The sequence below is a fragment of the Drosophila melanogaster genome, chromosome X (assembly GCF_000001215.4).
Source record: "Drosophila melanogaster chromosome X".
NCBI lineage: Eukaryota > Metazoa > Arthropoda > Insecta > Diptera > Drosophilidae > Drosophila > Drosophila melanogaster.
Window position 1 is genome coordinate 10297560 of NC_004354.4, and position 16770 is coordinate 10314329.

The 16770-nt window shown below is 37.7% G+C and overlaps 1 protein-coding gene across 7 annotated transcripts in view; it reads right to left on the reverse strand.

The window, feature by feature from the left end:
• The window catches only part of alpha-Man-Ia (alpha-Mannosidase class I a), a 59167-nt gene that overhangs the window by 30768 nt on the left and 11629 nt on the right, over positions 1-16770 (reverse strand). The window contains exon 1 of one of the 7 annotated variants that reach the window (NM_167224.3): positions 10334-11548. Within the exon in view, the coding sequence (NP_727408.2) occupies positions 10334-11002 (669 nt within the window). The 5' untranslated portion in view covers positions 11003-11548. 7 annotated transcript variants of the gene reach the window in all.

Below are 16770 nucleotides of genomic sequence, written 5' to 3' on the forward strand. Positions count from 1 at the left end.
GTTTGTAATATTTTTAAAGTTCTGCAAGCATATGCAAATTAAATTTTATTAAATCATTGGCGTATTTGTTTATTCAATAGCTAGTAGCAAACACCATTGCTCGAATTAAGTTTGCCTTTCAACATCAATGTTAAATGTTCTGGCAGGGATATAAAGTTTTTTTTTTTTTGCCTTGTTCACTCGTTGGTTTTTCCTGGGATTATTTTGATATGTGTATTAAATCCCTGTTTTATATACTACTTGCCATTCACCGGAGAATTCGAATCGTTTAACTTTATTTCCATTTTTTCGCGTGTTTGGCTTTGTCTGGTCGTTTTATTTTTTTTTTTCTCCCAGTTTGTTTGGCTTTTATTTATTTGCATTTGATATGTGGACAGTTTTATCAAAGTTTTCGCTTCGCTGAGCTTCAACTTTGTCCTTCGCTTTTTTGTCGCTCGCCTGCTCTCACCTTCATATTTAATTGTTAATATATATATATATATTTTTTATGGCTGGCAAATAGTGACAACAAAAGTACAGATTTAATAAAAAATATTGGCCTATCGAAAATGTTTCCTTTGTATACATTTTTTAAAATTAAATCTGCTTCGAATTTATTGATAATACATAGCAATTAATAAAAATATGTATATTTGAAATAAATATGCTCAATTGAAAATAACATTCCATCAAAACCTGCGTCGCAAAACATTTAATCAACTGGCATCCTTGCCAAACATTGAAAGGACCTTCTGTACCCATGCCACTTGTAGGGTCCTGCACTTTATGCAAATCCACCTCGCTGAGCTATGAATTTGATTTACGATGGCCGAAGCTGTTTCCTGTTTCACTTCCAGCACATTTGCATAACAAATAGTTGTGTGCCAACATTAATGAATAAATATGCGATGTAATTGCATTGGCTGCCGCCTACCGAAGGACCAAACGGACTAACGAACGAGCCAAGGAGCCTATGGCATAACTAATTGAATTGAACCAAATTGAACTGACGACTTGATATCCTTTTCAAGGAGACCTTTGAAGGGTTGGATCATCACTTGTCCGCCATTTGGCAGGCCGACAAACCAAAGTGCCACCGCCAGGCTTTTGGCCACAAGAGATAATGCCGCAAGATTGACGTAATTCAGCTGGGTCATCCACGGAGTTTGACATATTTGATGGGCCACAAACAAAAGCTCCATTCAACCTCCACAACCACCAACCACCGCCCTCACCTTTTCGAATCCAATCGCCTCGGCAATTTGATTGAGTTCCCTATTTGGCAGTTTCCAAAACACAAATATTTTGATAGGACACACATGTATGTGCCAGGGCATATTTCTATATGCACATATAACCATAATAATATCAACAAGCATAACGTGTATTAATAACACGACCAGCAGTTGACCGCAGCCACCGCACTAACCCATCGAAATACCCTTAAATGAAGCGTAAACGAAGTGCAAACATTAGTTTGCAATGCATCAAATGGAAGAAGATATATGTAAATCAAATATACATGATTGGCTATAAATTCCAGAACTTCACTTTTAATGAGCATTTTTGAACGCACATATGAAACATAATTTCAGAATGCATAAAAGGGTATTCCACGAGTTGCAGCTCACTAGTAGCCCACATTTTCGTAATGCCAATCTAGTGATTGAGCTGTGAAAACCTCAACTTTGGCCTGTTCACCATTATCTGCCACATCATTCTGCCACCTCTCATAGCCCCCCCACCGCACCCCCTTCTGCTGACCCGCTTTTATCATTGTGTCATCATTCCCATCATCTTTATCGGCCAACTTGTCTTGTAAGCACTTTCGGGCTCGTTTCCAACACGAGTCAGCAAGAAAACGTACTCTAACCTTTTCGGTTACCCAAATTCAGTCGGTTGGGTGCCTAAGATTATGCAACATAAACTAAAAATTAAACAGTTTCAGTTTGGTTTTTTTCTTTTTCTTTTTTTTTCACTGGGAAAGGTTGGGTGGTATGGGCTGTGTGGCTGGAGAAGATATAACCACAACCACAAAGCCAGACGTAAACACGTTTCCAAGAAATAGCAATGTCATCGCATGACCCCCAACACCAGCACCAACATTAATTTGACCTTTTGTTGTTGATGATTATCGGCAAGTTTTTTAGAAAAAACAGCAGCTGGCAGGATGAGAAGAAAGACACTCTACTTTGATAGCGGTCATCATTTTAGTAGTGGAGTTTAGAAAGAAACGAATTACCAATTATAAATATTAAACTATATATGTACAAATTCTAAATGCAATGAAAATAGCTAGAAACTCGAAGTCTTTCCCTCTCACTTGCACACTGCCCAACGTCTCGTTCTCTCTCTCTCTCTCTCTCATCACATATTTATGATTCATTTCATTTCGCTTCGTACGCTCCGTGCTTTTTTTTTTATGGCAATGAGTTTGTGCATTTTTATTTTGCTCTTTCGGCAGTCACAGCTGCTGATTGCCTTTTTCTTTGGCCACGCCGCGCTTTATCTGTGCTCCCTTCGCTTCCGAATCCTGAATCCAGAAACCTACGCCCTAAAAACCTAAACCTAAAACCTCATCCTGCGCAACCACTTGACGACCATTTCCTACGCCATTCAGTGGACGAAACTCAGCTGCGGTCCTCCAAGATTTTAAGAACTTCACTTGAGAAGTTTTGAGAAGAGGAAATGGATGGTGGATGTCTGGCACTAGATGATTCTACACGCAGAGAAAATCGCATAAACCAACAGGCTTAGTAATGTTAACTTTCAAAATTATTCATACAAAATTCATAAAAACTTAATTACAAGTAGACAAAATCTAACATAATTAGATTTCACTTACACATATTTAATACACATATTTAATTTAATTTTTTTTCAGTGTAAATTCTGTCAGACATCTAACACATGTATGCATTGTTGTGAACTGAGATGGGTAAATAAAAATGAATGTTTGAGCAGAAGTTCTCTATCGCAGGAAATTTTTATAGCATAACTTTTGGGTTCATATGCAGGAGTAGAGATGTAAAAACCAATGCATTTATTACTATATTGCCATATTCACAAGTTGTTTGCATGCCACATATGCGAAGTTTGTTCAATAATTATCGATTTTTTTGTTTTTTTTTTTTGGAATTATAATTTTGATACTGCAGCTTTAATTTTGAATTAAAAGTACAACATTTCACTTGCCGCGGATGGTCGTCTTTCCCAGTTTTTGGCCACTGGATTTTGCCTTCTTATCGATGGCCATTTCCCATTCCGTGTTTTTGCTTTTATTCCTTTCTTTTTTTTTCGGTTCGGCATTGAACTAGAGTGAAGTGGAACAAGCGCAGGAAGACAGGAAGAGATGGCCAATAAATAAAGGACGAGCTGCCTGCTTCCTTCCGGCCGAAAAAGGGGAGGACTTCTACTATAGGTACTAGGTAAGTTATGGAGTCGGTTGCCTCGGGACCAAACCAAAAGCAGGCAATTAGAAAAAGTCGTAAAACAAACGATGGCCAAAAATGGTTGTGCCCTTTCACCCCTCCCATTTGCCATAAACCCCGACCTGCCAACGTATGTAGCCATTCATCCAATTCGGAAAAAAGCGCCATTGCAATTGCGCAAATTCCCATGATCTATTGCGAAAATGTTTTGAAGAGATTGCTACGGGAATTTTTATCGCTTCAAATTGATTGCACCACATCGGAAATTAAAATAACTGATTGAACAATTGGTTACAGCCTTGACTCGCTCTATAGTTTACCCAATTTAAAGTGCAAAGTAGGATGTGTTTTCAAATTTAAGACGAGTTTTTCTAAAATTCACCCACACATACCTGTGGCTGGATAAATAGCAAAGTGTGCTAAATAATTGAATAAGGACAATTGATTGATAGCCAAAAGCTTTTTATACCGGCGCATAGTTAACGAAGCGTAACAGGTAAAGCTGGGTGAAAAGAACCCAGTTCCGAAGCAAAATATATAAGTAAAATACAAGGAGACGAGAGTGGTGGGGGGAGAAAAGGGTCGACAAATAAGCGCGCAGGTGGGAAGCGAAGGCCACCAAAGTGCAGACAACCGAATTGGCTCCTTTGAGTGAAGCAAGGACCTGCTGCGCACATGTCCTCGAGCAATGCAATGCAAGACAAAATCAGCTTAGGACTGTCAAGAGATGAAAAACGGAAATGGGGAGCCGATGGTGGGGATGGCAGAAACCAAACATCAACAAAGTAAGTCAACTCTGGGTTTCTACCCCCCCCCCTCCCCACACCACCATCCATTTAAACATCACCCAATCCGATGTGGGCGGAGAAAATGGCGGGATGGATTGACTGCCTCTGGCGGAAAAGCCATCGAATGCAGCACAGACAAAATCAAGTTCAAGGCAGACAAAGTTTGGCTGTCAATTTTAGTGGATTTTCCCCCAAAACAATGGGAGCTAAATATTTAAAGGTGAATATCGTATAAGATTCGCGAAGGAGTTGTGTATGCGGCAACCATGGAAAAGTACTGCAAAAAGCACTTAAATTAGTTACCTAAAAGTCACAAATAATTAAAGTCCAACAATTCAGTTTCTCGCAATGCTATTCTATAAAGTTGTTTAGCTCGCAGTATAAGTTCACAAAAAATGTTGGAATGCATAACAATATTTTCAAAACAATTTCTTATTTAGATGTGTGACTATTTTAAACGAAATTATGATAATACAACTATTGGCAAATATTGAATTTTTCAAAATTCAGATTATTTATCAAAGAAATATAAGTTTTTTAGTCAGAACGATGAAAATATTGGTTCAAATGGGGGATGCCATACTTCGTTGAGCTCGTAATTAAATTTCCAATCGAACTGTGGTCAAAAATAAAAATTCCAATTTTTTTCAATTTTTTGCAAATTTTAATGATGTTACCCCTTACAAAAAATGCGAAAATTTACCCAAAAATTAATTTTCCTAAATTCTTCAAAAAGTGATAGGGATCGTTAGCACTGGTAATTAGCTGCTCAAAACAGTTATTCTTACAACTATATGAGCATTTTTAGCCAATTTATAACGAAAATTCCGTTTGTAAATATCAACTTTTTGGCAAAATCCGTTTTTCCGAATTTCGATCATCAAATAATCAGATTTCTTGCCACAACTTTAAAAATAATTGTCTGAATATGGAATGTCATACCTCGTTGAGCTCGTATTTAAATTTCCAATCGAACTGTATTCACAGATGGAAATTCTATTTTTTTGCCATTTTTTGCTAATTTTGATGATGTTACACCCCTTACAAAAAATGCAAAAATTGACAAAAAAATTAATTTTCCTAAATTCTTCAAAAAGTGATAGGGTTCGTTAGCATTGGTAATTAGCTGCTCAAAACAGTTATTCTTACAACTATATGAGCATTTTTAGCCAATTTATAACAAAAATTGCATTCGTAAATATAGAATTTATGCCACATTTTTTTTGGCAATTTCGGTTATAAAATAATCAGTTTTTTGGCAACAACTTTGAAAATAATTGTCTAAATATGGAATGCCATTCCTCGTTGAGTTTTGTATTAAATTTCTAATCGAACTGAATTCAAAAGTTGGAATTGTAATTTTTGGCCATTTTTTGCAAATTTTCATTTAAAAAGCTAAAATTTGCGCAAATTGAAATTTTGAAAATCAAAGACAAACGATCAGGTATCGTTAGCGTGAATCATTAGCTCAGTTTTTTAAGTTATTTTCCAACAAGGTATTTTTGACAAGAGTCTATAACCTGATTGTTTGCCTCAAAAATGTACGTTGAAATACGTTTTCTTTCGCTGAATAGCGATAAAGATGGTGCGAACAGTGCGAGAAATGTGAGGAAAGCCAAAGGAAGCTGCCGCTCAGTGGCGGTGGGCTGATGGAGAAGAGGAACCAGGAGCCGGGATATAATGTCAGTGCCAGAATCTCTGGTTTCTCAGATCTCGGTGGCTGTGGCTGTATTGCCGTTTTGCCCAGTCCCTTTGCGGGTTTTCATCGCTTTTGGTTTCTGGTGCTCTGGCGTTGATTCTATTTTCCCACCCACTATGGCCAACCCTCGTCTGTTTTGTGCACGCTCCATGTCATGCGGAAATTGAATAGTTTCCGGTATTGAACAATGATTACTTATGCTACGCTCCAGGCCCCAAAAACTTTGACCCCGGGCATCGGCAGAAATTCAATTCGAAATCAATACCACGTAATTTGGAATGATTTGTTTTTTTTTTTTTTTTCATTTAAAATTAAGTTAAAAATGTTGTAATGTTAATTTGATCATATATTTGTATTGCTTTATTTGTGTTGCGTTGCTAGAAGTGTTTGTTGGAATATTCAAATATCGTTTACCATCACTGACAATCGAAATATTTGAAGGTTTTTCCACGCGATTGCCTGGTATATATGCAGAGAAAGTTTTGCCAAGGACAATTTCCTAGAATGAAAGAAAGTTGATGGCGCTGGGTGGTTGGATTTTACTAGAACAGGACATGATAATTGAAAGCATTGGGGCGTTGTCATTTGCGCATTTGTCCGAGCTCAGGAAACTTTTCCCAAGACATGCCAGATCCCTCACCTTTTACTTTCCCTTCCGCTCTTGCCACTCCTGCCACGCCCCCCCCCTTCCCACCTCTATGCCCCTTATCACCTTGTCCTGTTTTCCTCTTGCCTGCTTTTAGCGTCAAATTGAAGCTTATTGTTGAATTGTTGGCAACTGTTAGCGGCACTTTCTCACTCAGCATTTCTTCGGTCTGGTCTTCCATCTTGCACACAGTCTCTTACCATCTGGATTCTATCCAATTTCTTGGCTGGACAAAACTTTTTATCCATGATATTGCGCTAAGCAGCAGCAGAACGATACACGCGAAGCGGTTTTCTCAAATCATTCATTCGCAACTCACCTGAAAGTAAAAGAGTCGGAAAGTACATGAGTACACTGGGAGAAAGCAATTGGAGTAGATATGATTTACAATTAAGCTAGAGAATTTAGTTCTTAGATTTATGTATGTAATGATAGCAAGTAATTTTGCCCATCATTTTGATTTGCAAATGTTGAATAAATTGAATTATTATTTATAATTGAAACATATTTTTTTTTGTTGATATTTTACCACGTTTAAGGACTCAAATTTATCGGTGTATGTGTGAGCGGCAGGCGCGTGTTTTCCATATAAAGAGGCTGCTTTGCATTGCAATTGGTGGTTATAAATTATGACCGGCCTCCCAGACATGACAGATGTATTACGTTGAAAAGTGGAAGCAACAAAAAAACAAAAAAAAAACAACAAAAAATCAGCGAGAGGAAAGAAAAGAAAAACACTTTATCAGCATGAAAAGAAAATTCACTAGATGGAAAGCAAGTGCTCGCTTGACGGGCAAGCGGAAATAAGCGATAATTGTTGCGACAATGAGAAATAATTCACAACTTTAGTTTCCGTTTTCATTATGCATGACACACAAATGGGATGAGTTAAATGCAAAAACGCTGTGCACTTTGTCAACAATATAAAGTAAGTAATACAGCCGTAATGGTGTTCATTGCAAGTGAGTTACTCTGCCGCATTTCTTTAACATCTGACAGACTTATCTTATCTATCGGATTTTATCCAACCTGCTGTATAAATTATAATTTCTGCAAGTAAATAGAATCTGTGCAGTCGGGGCAACTAGTTCACTTGGCAAAACTAGCTCAACTTGGCGATAATTACAAACGCCCGAGGGACACAAAAGTAGCACCGCAAACTCCCTTACAATTATTTTAATTTCCACAACAGGCCAACTTGCAGCCTTGCCACCCACTGCCACTGCCACTCCCACTACTCCCGCCCACTTTACTTTTTGGGGCAACCCGCACGTGAGAAGCCTGCGGCAAGTTGAAAGCCAAAAACTGCGCCTTACTCCCCACCACCAGCAAAGTGTGCTTTTGTTTACCTAAAAAGTTAAGCAATTTATTATTAAGAAAAACTTTTGCAACCAAAAGTGGAAGGAGACGTAGAATATGGCAGAGGTTACGGCCCTCATGTTTCTGGTCAAAAGAGAATTGCGTATGATAAATGGGCGTATATTAAATAGAGTGCATAACCAGCCAAAGTCAATGCCAATCGAAAGTCATCTATGGGAGTTACTCAGCTTAAAGTTGTTAATAAAGTTGTTAACAAAAAAAGAAAAAGTGTTTAGATTTTAAATACGAAGAAATTAAGTTTCGTATAAAACACGAAATGGTGTTACTCCCTTTTTCTGTATACATAACATATCCACAATTGCATTTACAATAAACAATATTTTCTTCTGGCAAACAACTAAATTCACCCGTCATCGACATCAACAAAAGGAAGTGAGCAAAATTAGCGTTTGTAAATAAATGAGCTAGTCTCGTATAGAATTCATCAGCTTAATTTACCATGCTGTCTCTATCGCACAGCGACGTTTGCTCTCTTTCTATGATATGGCAAAACCAAAAAAGAAAAACACAAGTCACATTGCACATTGAAAATCAAGTAATTAATTTCACACGGAATAAGTTTGCAAAGTTAATTGGCTTAGTGATGCCTCTTGACTGAATATGACTGGCAAAGTTGGTTAGTTGGGAAATAATAATAACAAATTAAGTTTTCCCGACTGCCAGATACTTTAGTACTCACTTTATTTGTTAACTAATTTATGTTTGTATATGAAACAAACTTAAATGATGGTTTGCTAGTTTAGTAGTTTGTTTAGTTAGTTTGTAGTTTTAAGAACTAACTAAATATGATAATATACCTTAAACTAGACATTTGGCACATTCACCTTTCGTTTGTGGTAACTTTTTCCATGAACTTTACAAGCTCCCCTCGCCCTCTTGTAATCGCATTATAGAAATCGCGAGCTTTACATGGGATTTTCTAAGGGTAAGTCAAGTGGAAGGGTTTTGGGGGGGGGGGGGGGGGTCATTTGTTTTATTATTGCTATACATGGGACAAAAATAAAGTTTTACTTTGCATATGGATGTGCATTTGATTTCCCAGCACCATTAAAACTATGTTAATTATTGTAATCTATAATCTCTATTGTCGTAATGCCCAAAGGGCTCAAAATTGTTAGCTGATATTGTCTTTGCAATTGACTGGCGGCGAATGCAGCCGTATTTAATTAAAAGCGCTAATAGTTTTAAAGTTTAAAGTTTTGTTGACGAATAATTAAATTTTCATATTTTCAAAAGATTAAAAAAAAACATAATTCTATTACTAGCATGAAATTAAGCCGTATTATTAAATAATACCACAGTTGCCAGTTGTATGCCATTTAAATGAGTATTTTATTGCATATATCATTAATCAATTTTGCTGAGTAATATGAATACATAATATTTGCGTTACAACTTTTATGTTGTATATATTACATTTGCATAAATCTTAAGTAATATCAAACTGGAGAAAAGCGAAAACCGGTTTGGGATAAACGACCCAAAATCGGTTAGAACTAGTGCCAACTAGTTTCGAGCCATAAGCGAAAGCCATTAAATCACAGTGTTATAGAAAACTATAGAACAACGCCAACTGTTATGTATACTCGGTTATACATATATGCAAATGGCGAGCAAACAAAACGTGACAAATTTAATTGGGAAACACCCACCGAAAAATACGAGCACATAAACAAGGAAACCAAAAAAAAAAAAAAAAAAAAAATAACCGAAAAAAAAACTATAACACGCCAAACACACGGTGCTTTCTCATATGAAAATTTTCCGGCTGGGAAATCGAATGAAAAGCAAATGCATTGCTCGGCGGGACGAAATGGAGGGGCAAATGGGATTGCCAAAGCGCGAATTCGTGTTTGCCGTCCAGCGTGACAATGCAGGAAAATGATTAGCCAGATAGCTCTAATAAAAGCGAGAAAAACGGAAAAACGTGAGCCGAACGCCGCCGAATCAAACACGTAAATTGAATTTTCGCAATTGTACAGCTTTCGTTTATTCTTGTTATTGCGAAAATTACACGGCAAGAGGGCAAATGAGAAATGAACCCAAACCACAATGATTTATGGCACTAAACGTTATAAAATAAATAAACGAAAAATTAGTACATAGGTAAAAAAAATATTTATTCAAGTGCTTAAACAAAATACGAAAATAGAATTATAAATGTATAGGTTTTGTAAAGAACACACGATTAAACATAATTCCAAATATATATATATATCAATATTTAAGAAATAGAAATATATTCAACTTGCATTACTTTACTCATTCAAAGTCCCAAATTTCGAATTGCATCAATGAGAATTATTGAAAAGTTGCCCCAATGCATATCTAAGTAAATTTCGAAAATTGTCTACATTTCTAATTCAAGTGCCGGCTCTTGCCAGCGTTCGTATTTTCGCCCAGTGTATACCTGTTTAACGTGGGCGCGTCGCTCGAACTGAATGCCCCCTGGATTGTGATCGGCGATGCCCATTGTAATATCTGCATTGGTAGTATTTGCATGGCTATGCGGCGTATCGCTCCCTTGGCTGTTTTCTAAGCTTTTAGCTGAACTTGTAGTAGCTGCTGTTAGCGGCGCTGCTGCTGGCAATGAAATCGAATCCACATTACCCTCCATCAAAGCCTCGGCCGCCTGAAGAATACGCGGACCGGTACTGCTTGAACCAAGTGTACTGCTTGCGGGCGCACTGCTTGGTCCGCTGTCATTGCTCAGACCAATTTCGATGACAATCTTATTCGGTTGCTGCTGTTGCAACTGTTGCTGCTGCTGCTGCTGCAGTTGGCGCTGTAGATTCTTCGGATGTGTCGCCGCCTGAATATAGTTGAGATCGCTGCGGGAAAGATGATGCTGCTGCAGCGTGGAGTACTGCTGCTCAACGAGAGCCGCCCGCGTCTGGGCCGCCTGGTGACCCCCATTGGCCGCCGCCGAATCGCTGGCCACCTTCTCGCGCAGCTTCACGATATTCGATATGTTGATGCTGTTCGTCAGCGTGATGCCCGTGATGCAGACCAGGATAATGGTCAGTACGACGCCGCAGATGACCAGGGTGGGCATGCGGAAGCATTTCCGGCTGCACATGGTCACCTTGGTGGAGGGGGATTACGGCCAGAAACGCATGCAGGCGATGGAAATCAATCGCCCAGTGAGTTAAGCAAAGTGTAGGCTTTCAAGCAATTGGATTTTAATCATTTGTTGTCCAAGGCAATTGATATTCGCATTAGATTTATATAGTCTTCGTTGGAATTATTTGCGAAATGTATTATGTATTTTTGATTTATTATTGATTTGTTTTGGTTTGTATCACTATTTTCATTTCAGTCCGTTTACTGTTTTTTTTTATTTTTGTTATTGTTCTACCATATTATGTAGTTTAATTAGCAACTGGCAAGGTGTCGTATAATTTTCTTTTATTTTCTTTAGCAATTATATTTAAAAACGATTTCTTCCAATTTTTATTTGTGTCCAACTCACGAGATTTTCAACAAATATTGGTAATCTGGTTTTTGGGCTGTTGCCAACTCGCGAGAGCGCCACACTAAATATTGTTTTCTTTACTTTATTTTCATTTGTCTTTGCTTAATTTAGCGATCGTCGCGCCTTTCAGTGCGCATTTCGAACTGCTCGCTTCAGCAGCTGAAATGCGAATGCAGCGCTGTGCTGCACTTCCTCTCTTTAGCACTGTCCCTCTGACTCTCTTTGCTCTCTAACTGTTTAGCTCTCTGAACTGCTTACTCGTTCACCTGGAGAGCTTGAAGCAGTTTTAGCTAACGCCGTCGCAGCTGCGCAGCTGTCGCAAGCAGTTAAGCATTTCCATATGTAATATTGTGTTTAATATTTTCGTTACGTTTTTTCGTTATTTTCTTTTTTCATTAACTAATTCGATTAATACTAATACTTTTCTTGTTATTTTTTTGTATTGTGCTTTCGTTGAATTTGCTGTAAATTTTTTGTTTATTTCTTTGTAGATTCATTGAAAATGTACTTCGCATTTGTTTAGTTGTTATTTCTAAACTTTATGTACTGATTGGCGTATTATTGTTGTATCTTGTTTCTGTTTAAGTTTATTGTTTATTCAAATATTTGTTTTATTTCCAATTAAAGTGCACATTTTCTCCTTATTGCTGTTATTTTTTTTACTAAAACGCTTTTAGCGATATCAATTCTGTATTTATTTTTATGAACCTTTGAAATTGGATTTGTGATTTATTTTATTGCAATCGGTTTTTATTAGCATGTTGTTTATTTTTGCCCTGGCTTGCTGTTTGCTTTTCCAAAAATACACAAATGCACAACAAAAAAAAAAAAAAAGTGTAGCTCGTTAACATTTTTTAATGTTCTTATGCAGTTGCGGTTGCTGTTGCTTTTTAGGTGTGGCAAAAGGCAATAAAATCAATTATTTTCGTCCAGTGATCGCAGCAAATTGAATTTGCAAATGCTTTTGGTCGTGTGACACATTTTTAAACGTTTTGAATTTATTGGTAATAAAATCAATTAAATTATCAAATGTATAAAGTTGCACATATTAATTGTATTCTCAACTACATCTTTAGTGATATATCGATTTTATTAACTCATTATTCGCAGTTGGCAAAATGTTAATGGAATGTTCGCCACTCCTTTCACTTTTTTTTTCCTTTCACCACCGTTCCTACATATTTCCTGAGCTATTCAACCTTGACAATATCTTGTCTCTCACTTTCTAGGCATCCAGGTGGGTCATAATGCCAACGTAATACCCTGCTATTCCCAGAAGGCTTTAGAAAACAAAGGAATATTTGACAGAAATGCGCAACTTTTTCTAAATTCAAATGCTCTACCAACGAAAAGAGCATAGTAAATGGAAAGCGAAAAAAAAACCAAAACAGACAAACAAAAAATCTGACGTATTTCTAAGTAATCATTTTATATTATTTATTTTACGTAAAGATTTTATCATATTTTACTTATAACAAAAAAAAAGTCGAGGGTATTTGCCTTCGCCTAAAATATTTCAGCTGGTTTCTGTGCTTTTCTGGCTTTGTGGGGTATTTCTTTTTTTTTTGGCCGAGGATTTAAGCATTCATTTCATGGGATCTGCACACGCGTCTTGTGTTCAGTGGGGAAAAGGGGACACTTTGCGGATTTAATTGAGCCGACACGCACGCACACACCCACTCACACACACACACCCAGCCACCCACAGTCACGTATAAATAGAGCATACATAGAAAGTTGGAAGAAATTTCATTTAATTGCATATTAACGCCTGTTGCCTAGACGAATTTATTTCGCTTCTCCTCGTCTTGGGCTGCTTAATACTTTTTCTTTTGTTTCGTTCAACAAGAAAACAGCAGCTCCTTCAGTACTTTTTTTTTCGCTATTTATTTCAATTAATGAAACTACGTCTTTTGTCGCTTAATTAATCCCAAACAAAAGGGCTCTCAACACACATTTTCTCGCAGTCGAAAATGACGGGGTAAACTGAAGGCATTTTCGGGCATTAATGGATTACATTTTCAATTAACATGCTGAGGCATTTCAATTAGTTGTAATTCGTGACAAATCGCTCTACATGTGATTAGGAAAAGGGAAGAATCGGATTTTCTAAGCCACAGAGACGTACATGTGAATTAAATAGGAAGTGAGAATAAATTCCCATAAGATTGGCTACAATGAGAAGGTGTAATTTTTTAGATACCAAAATACCCAACCATAGATAAATTTCGGCCATTTCTGCGTGGTAAATTGCATAATAACAAGATCCATCACGAATGAAGAAGAAAAAAACCACACTCATACACACAAGAAACCAAGAAGCCAGCAGCTGCATCTGAAGATATATATATATATATATATATATGTATAAGAACTGAACGATGTGCAGCAATCTTTGGCATTTCATCTTAATTATTTTCAACAGCTTTTCATAAAATTGCGGCTCAAGGCGAACGGCAAACAGATTGCATTACAACAAGTTGCACAGGGAACGTGGTGCAGTAGCAGCACGTTTAAAATCGGAAAGAGCGGAAAATTGTGGGGTGAAAACTTTATTAAATTTACGCAAGTAAATTGCAATTTATTCCCAGCTCCATTTTGTGCCCAGTTTTACACTAACAACACTTCTACTCTCACTGGGCAAAGAGTCATTTAAAATTGGATAAGACAGCCAACGTTGCGTATGCGTAATGGCCGAAAGGCGGCATAAAATAGTTGGTACTATGGTGCGTATACTTGATGTCCATGCTTTTTAGCTTAGTACATTCTAATTGGTTAATATAAACTTGTTACGTTAACGTTAAATGGACGAAAGGCGGCAAAAAAAATAGTTGGTGCAACTGTGCGTATACTTGATGTACTTTACTTTATAACTAATAACTAATACAAGTGCGTATGAACACCTATTTATATCTACCAAAAAATCTTAAATTTGCTGCTTTAAAACCTCTGAATTCCAATAAATATTTGACTTGTTTCAGTCGTATTTCACTATTAAATTACAGCCACCAAAAATTGAACTTAGGAGCTTGGTCAGCAGCATTGTTGTTCGCGTTTCGTTTGCCATTTGGCCACGAAAACATTTTTCCTGCCCGAGAACGCATTATTTTGTCATTTGCATTCGCTTTGCTCTAATTTTTTTTTTTTCCTTTTTCGTTCATTTTTGAGGGGTGGGAAGGGGGGGGGGGTGTTTCGTTTTCCCATTGCCTTTCCTCCTGCTTCTGTTTTGCCGCTTTGTTTCCGTGCATTTTTGCCCCGCAGGCTGGGCAGATGTTTTCCTTTGGCTGCATTCAAAATCCCAAATCCAATCCCAAGGCTCCTCCTTACTGCTGCCCGTGTGGCCTTGGATCAGCCAAGTCGAAGTTGCGAGGCCTCGCTTGGTTCCTTTTTCGGCCTGTCAAATTCCGCACAAATCGAGTTAACTTCTCGGTACCGGCTCGAAAAAAAGCAAAAAAAAAAAAAACCGAAAAAAAAAAATAAAAGGAAAAACACGAAAGGAAAATACAAATTCTCATTCTGCATTCTGCAATCCCGTGACCCGTAACATGTAACCCACCTTATCCCCCCGATCCCCGCTGAGTTGTGCCGCCTTCGGCTAAATCAACAAACAAACTGCGACATCATCTGCATCCGCGTGTCCTTGCAACCTGTCTCTAATTAGTGGAACTATTTGCCCAGCACAGTTGCCCCCTTTTAACCCTTTTAGTCGACTCACTTTGGCTATAATTATGCGCCTGAGATTGAAGGGTTATATCCTTCAAGATTTTGATATTTTTATTTACTTCCTTATGTAGTGAGCATATGAATGCATCTTTTTATATAGTACTATATAAGATGTTATACTTTAAAAGGTATATAGTTTCAATAGAAAATATATATATTTTTTCCAATCAAGTTCGTGACAAACTTCACGTTGCTTCTTCGACTTTATGTGCCTAAAATTTATTTGCTTTGAGCAATTGACTTTCAACCATTTTGAATGTTGAACATTCACTTGAAATGCGGATCGTGACGTTGGCAGGACAAACGGAAAGGACTCCATCTGGCCTGGTCAACGCCTTGCTGCGTACCTTGCTTGCTGTTTTTATTTGCCAGCCGGAGGAGGAGAATAGAGAGAGGGGGGAGGGGGCGTATACGTAATGTGCCCTGCTGGGCCACGAATGTCCATCGTCCTTTTACTGCGTGTGCAGTGCGACTTTCGAAGCCAAACAAAAGGACAAGGACGGACAGGCAATGAGCAGTAAGCAGACCGTCTATTGCAGGCACTTTGAATTATTAAAACTGCACCACAAGGATAACAATAACAAGAGCAGTGAGGACCAGAATCTAAACTGAACTGAACTGAACTGAACGAAACGAAACGAAACGAAAGCAAACCCACTATACACCAGCCAATGTGTGCGAGTGTCCTTTGTGTCGTGTTTTGTGCATTTGACAACGCAAAACGAAATACACCCAGATGGAAAAACTACACACCACTTTTTAATTTTAGCTTGAACTATGAATTTTCAAAAAAAAAAAAAAAAAAAAAAAGGATATATGCATGGAAAGCTTAATCAACCAATGGCATAGTTTTTCACAATCAAACCTACTACTGATTTATTTATTTCGAATCAGTTTATGATTTGTGTTTTGTACGGATTAAAAAATAAAAACAAATTGAAGTGTAGTCTTTGTTCTAGAATAAAAATTCACACTACCATTGAAAGAGCATGAAAAGCATGAAAAACTTTTGAGAGAAATCGATGCCAGATTTAATTAGTCAGTGCCAACTGTTGACAGCCGACGGAGGAGACAGCCGAAGGATCGGCAGATGCAGAATGCGATTCCCAAGTCCTTTCGTCGATGGGCGGGTGTGAGCAATAAAGGGAGATGGCAGCTTGCCAGGACATGTTTAGTGCCACGTTTTACCCTCCATAAAGAGGAGCCCGTTCAGCAGGATTCTCGTAGCAAGTCCCACCTGCTCCACAGTCCTTTTATTCACGTGCTGTGCTGCGTCAGGAGGTTTGACATGTATGTTGTCCTGGCGAAGAAATAATTTAGCATACTTTTATGCGCCTCCCCATGTTCCTATTTCTCGCACGTGTCTGTGTGCGAGAGTTGTGCATTGAGTTGCATATGGCATATTTTTGGGGATATCGAGAGGACATGATACGTTTTTTCATATTCGAAAAATGTATACTGCCAAGAATATATAAAAATAGTATTATAAATATACATTTTTTTTTCATATCCTTTACTTTTATTTTACACTTTGTTTAGCCGATCAAACATAGCTCTTTCGATCTCTGTTTCACTTTCTGTGTGGCAATTTGTATGAATTGTATGATGCTCTTCCACTGCAACCTTTTCGCTTAATTGCTTTTTCGGTT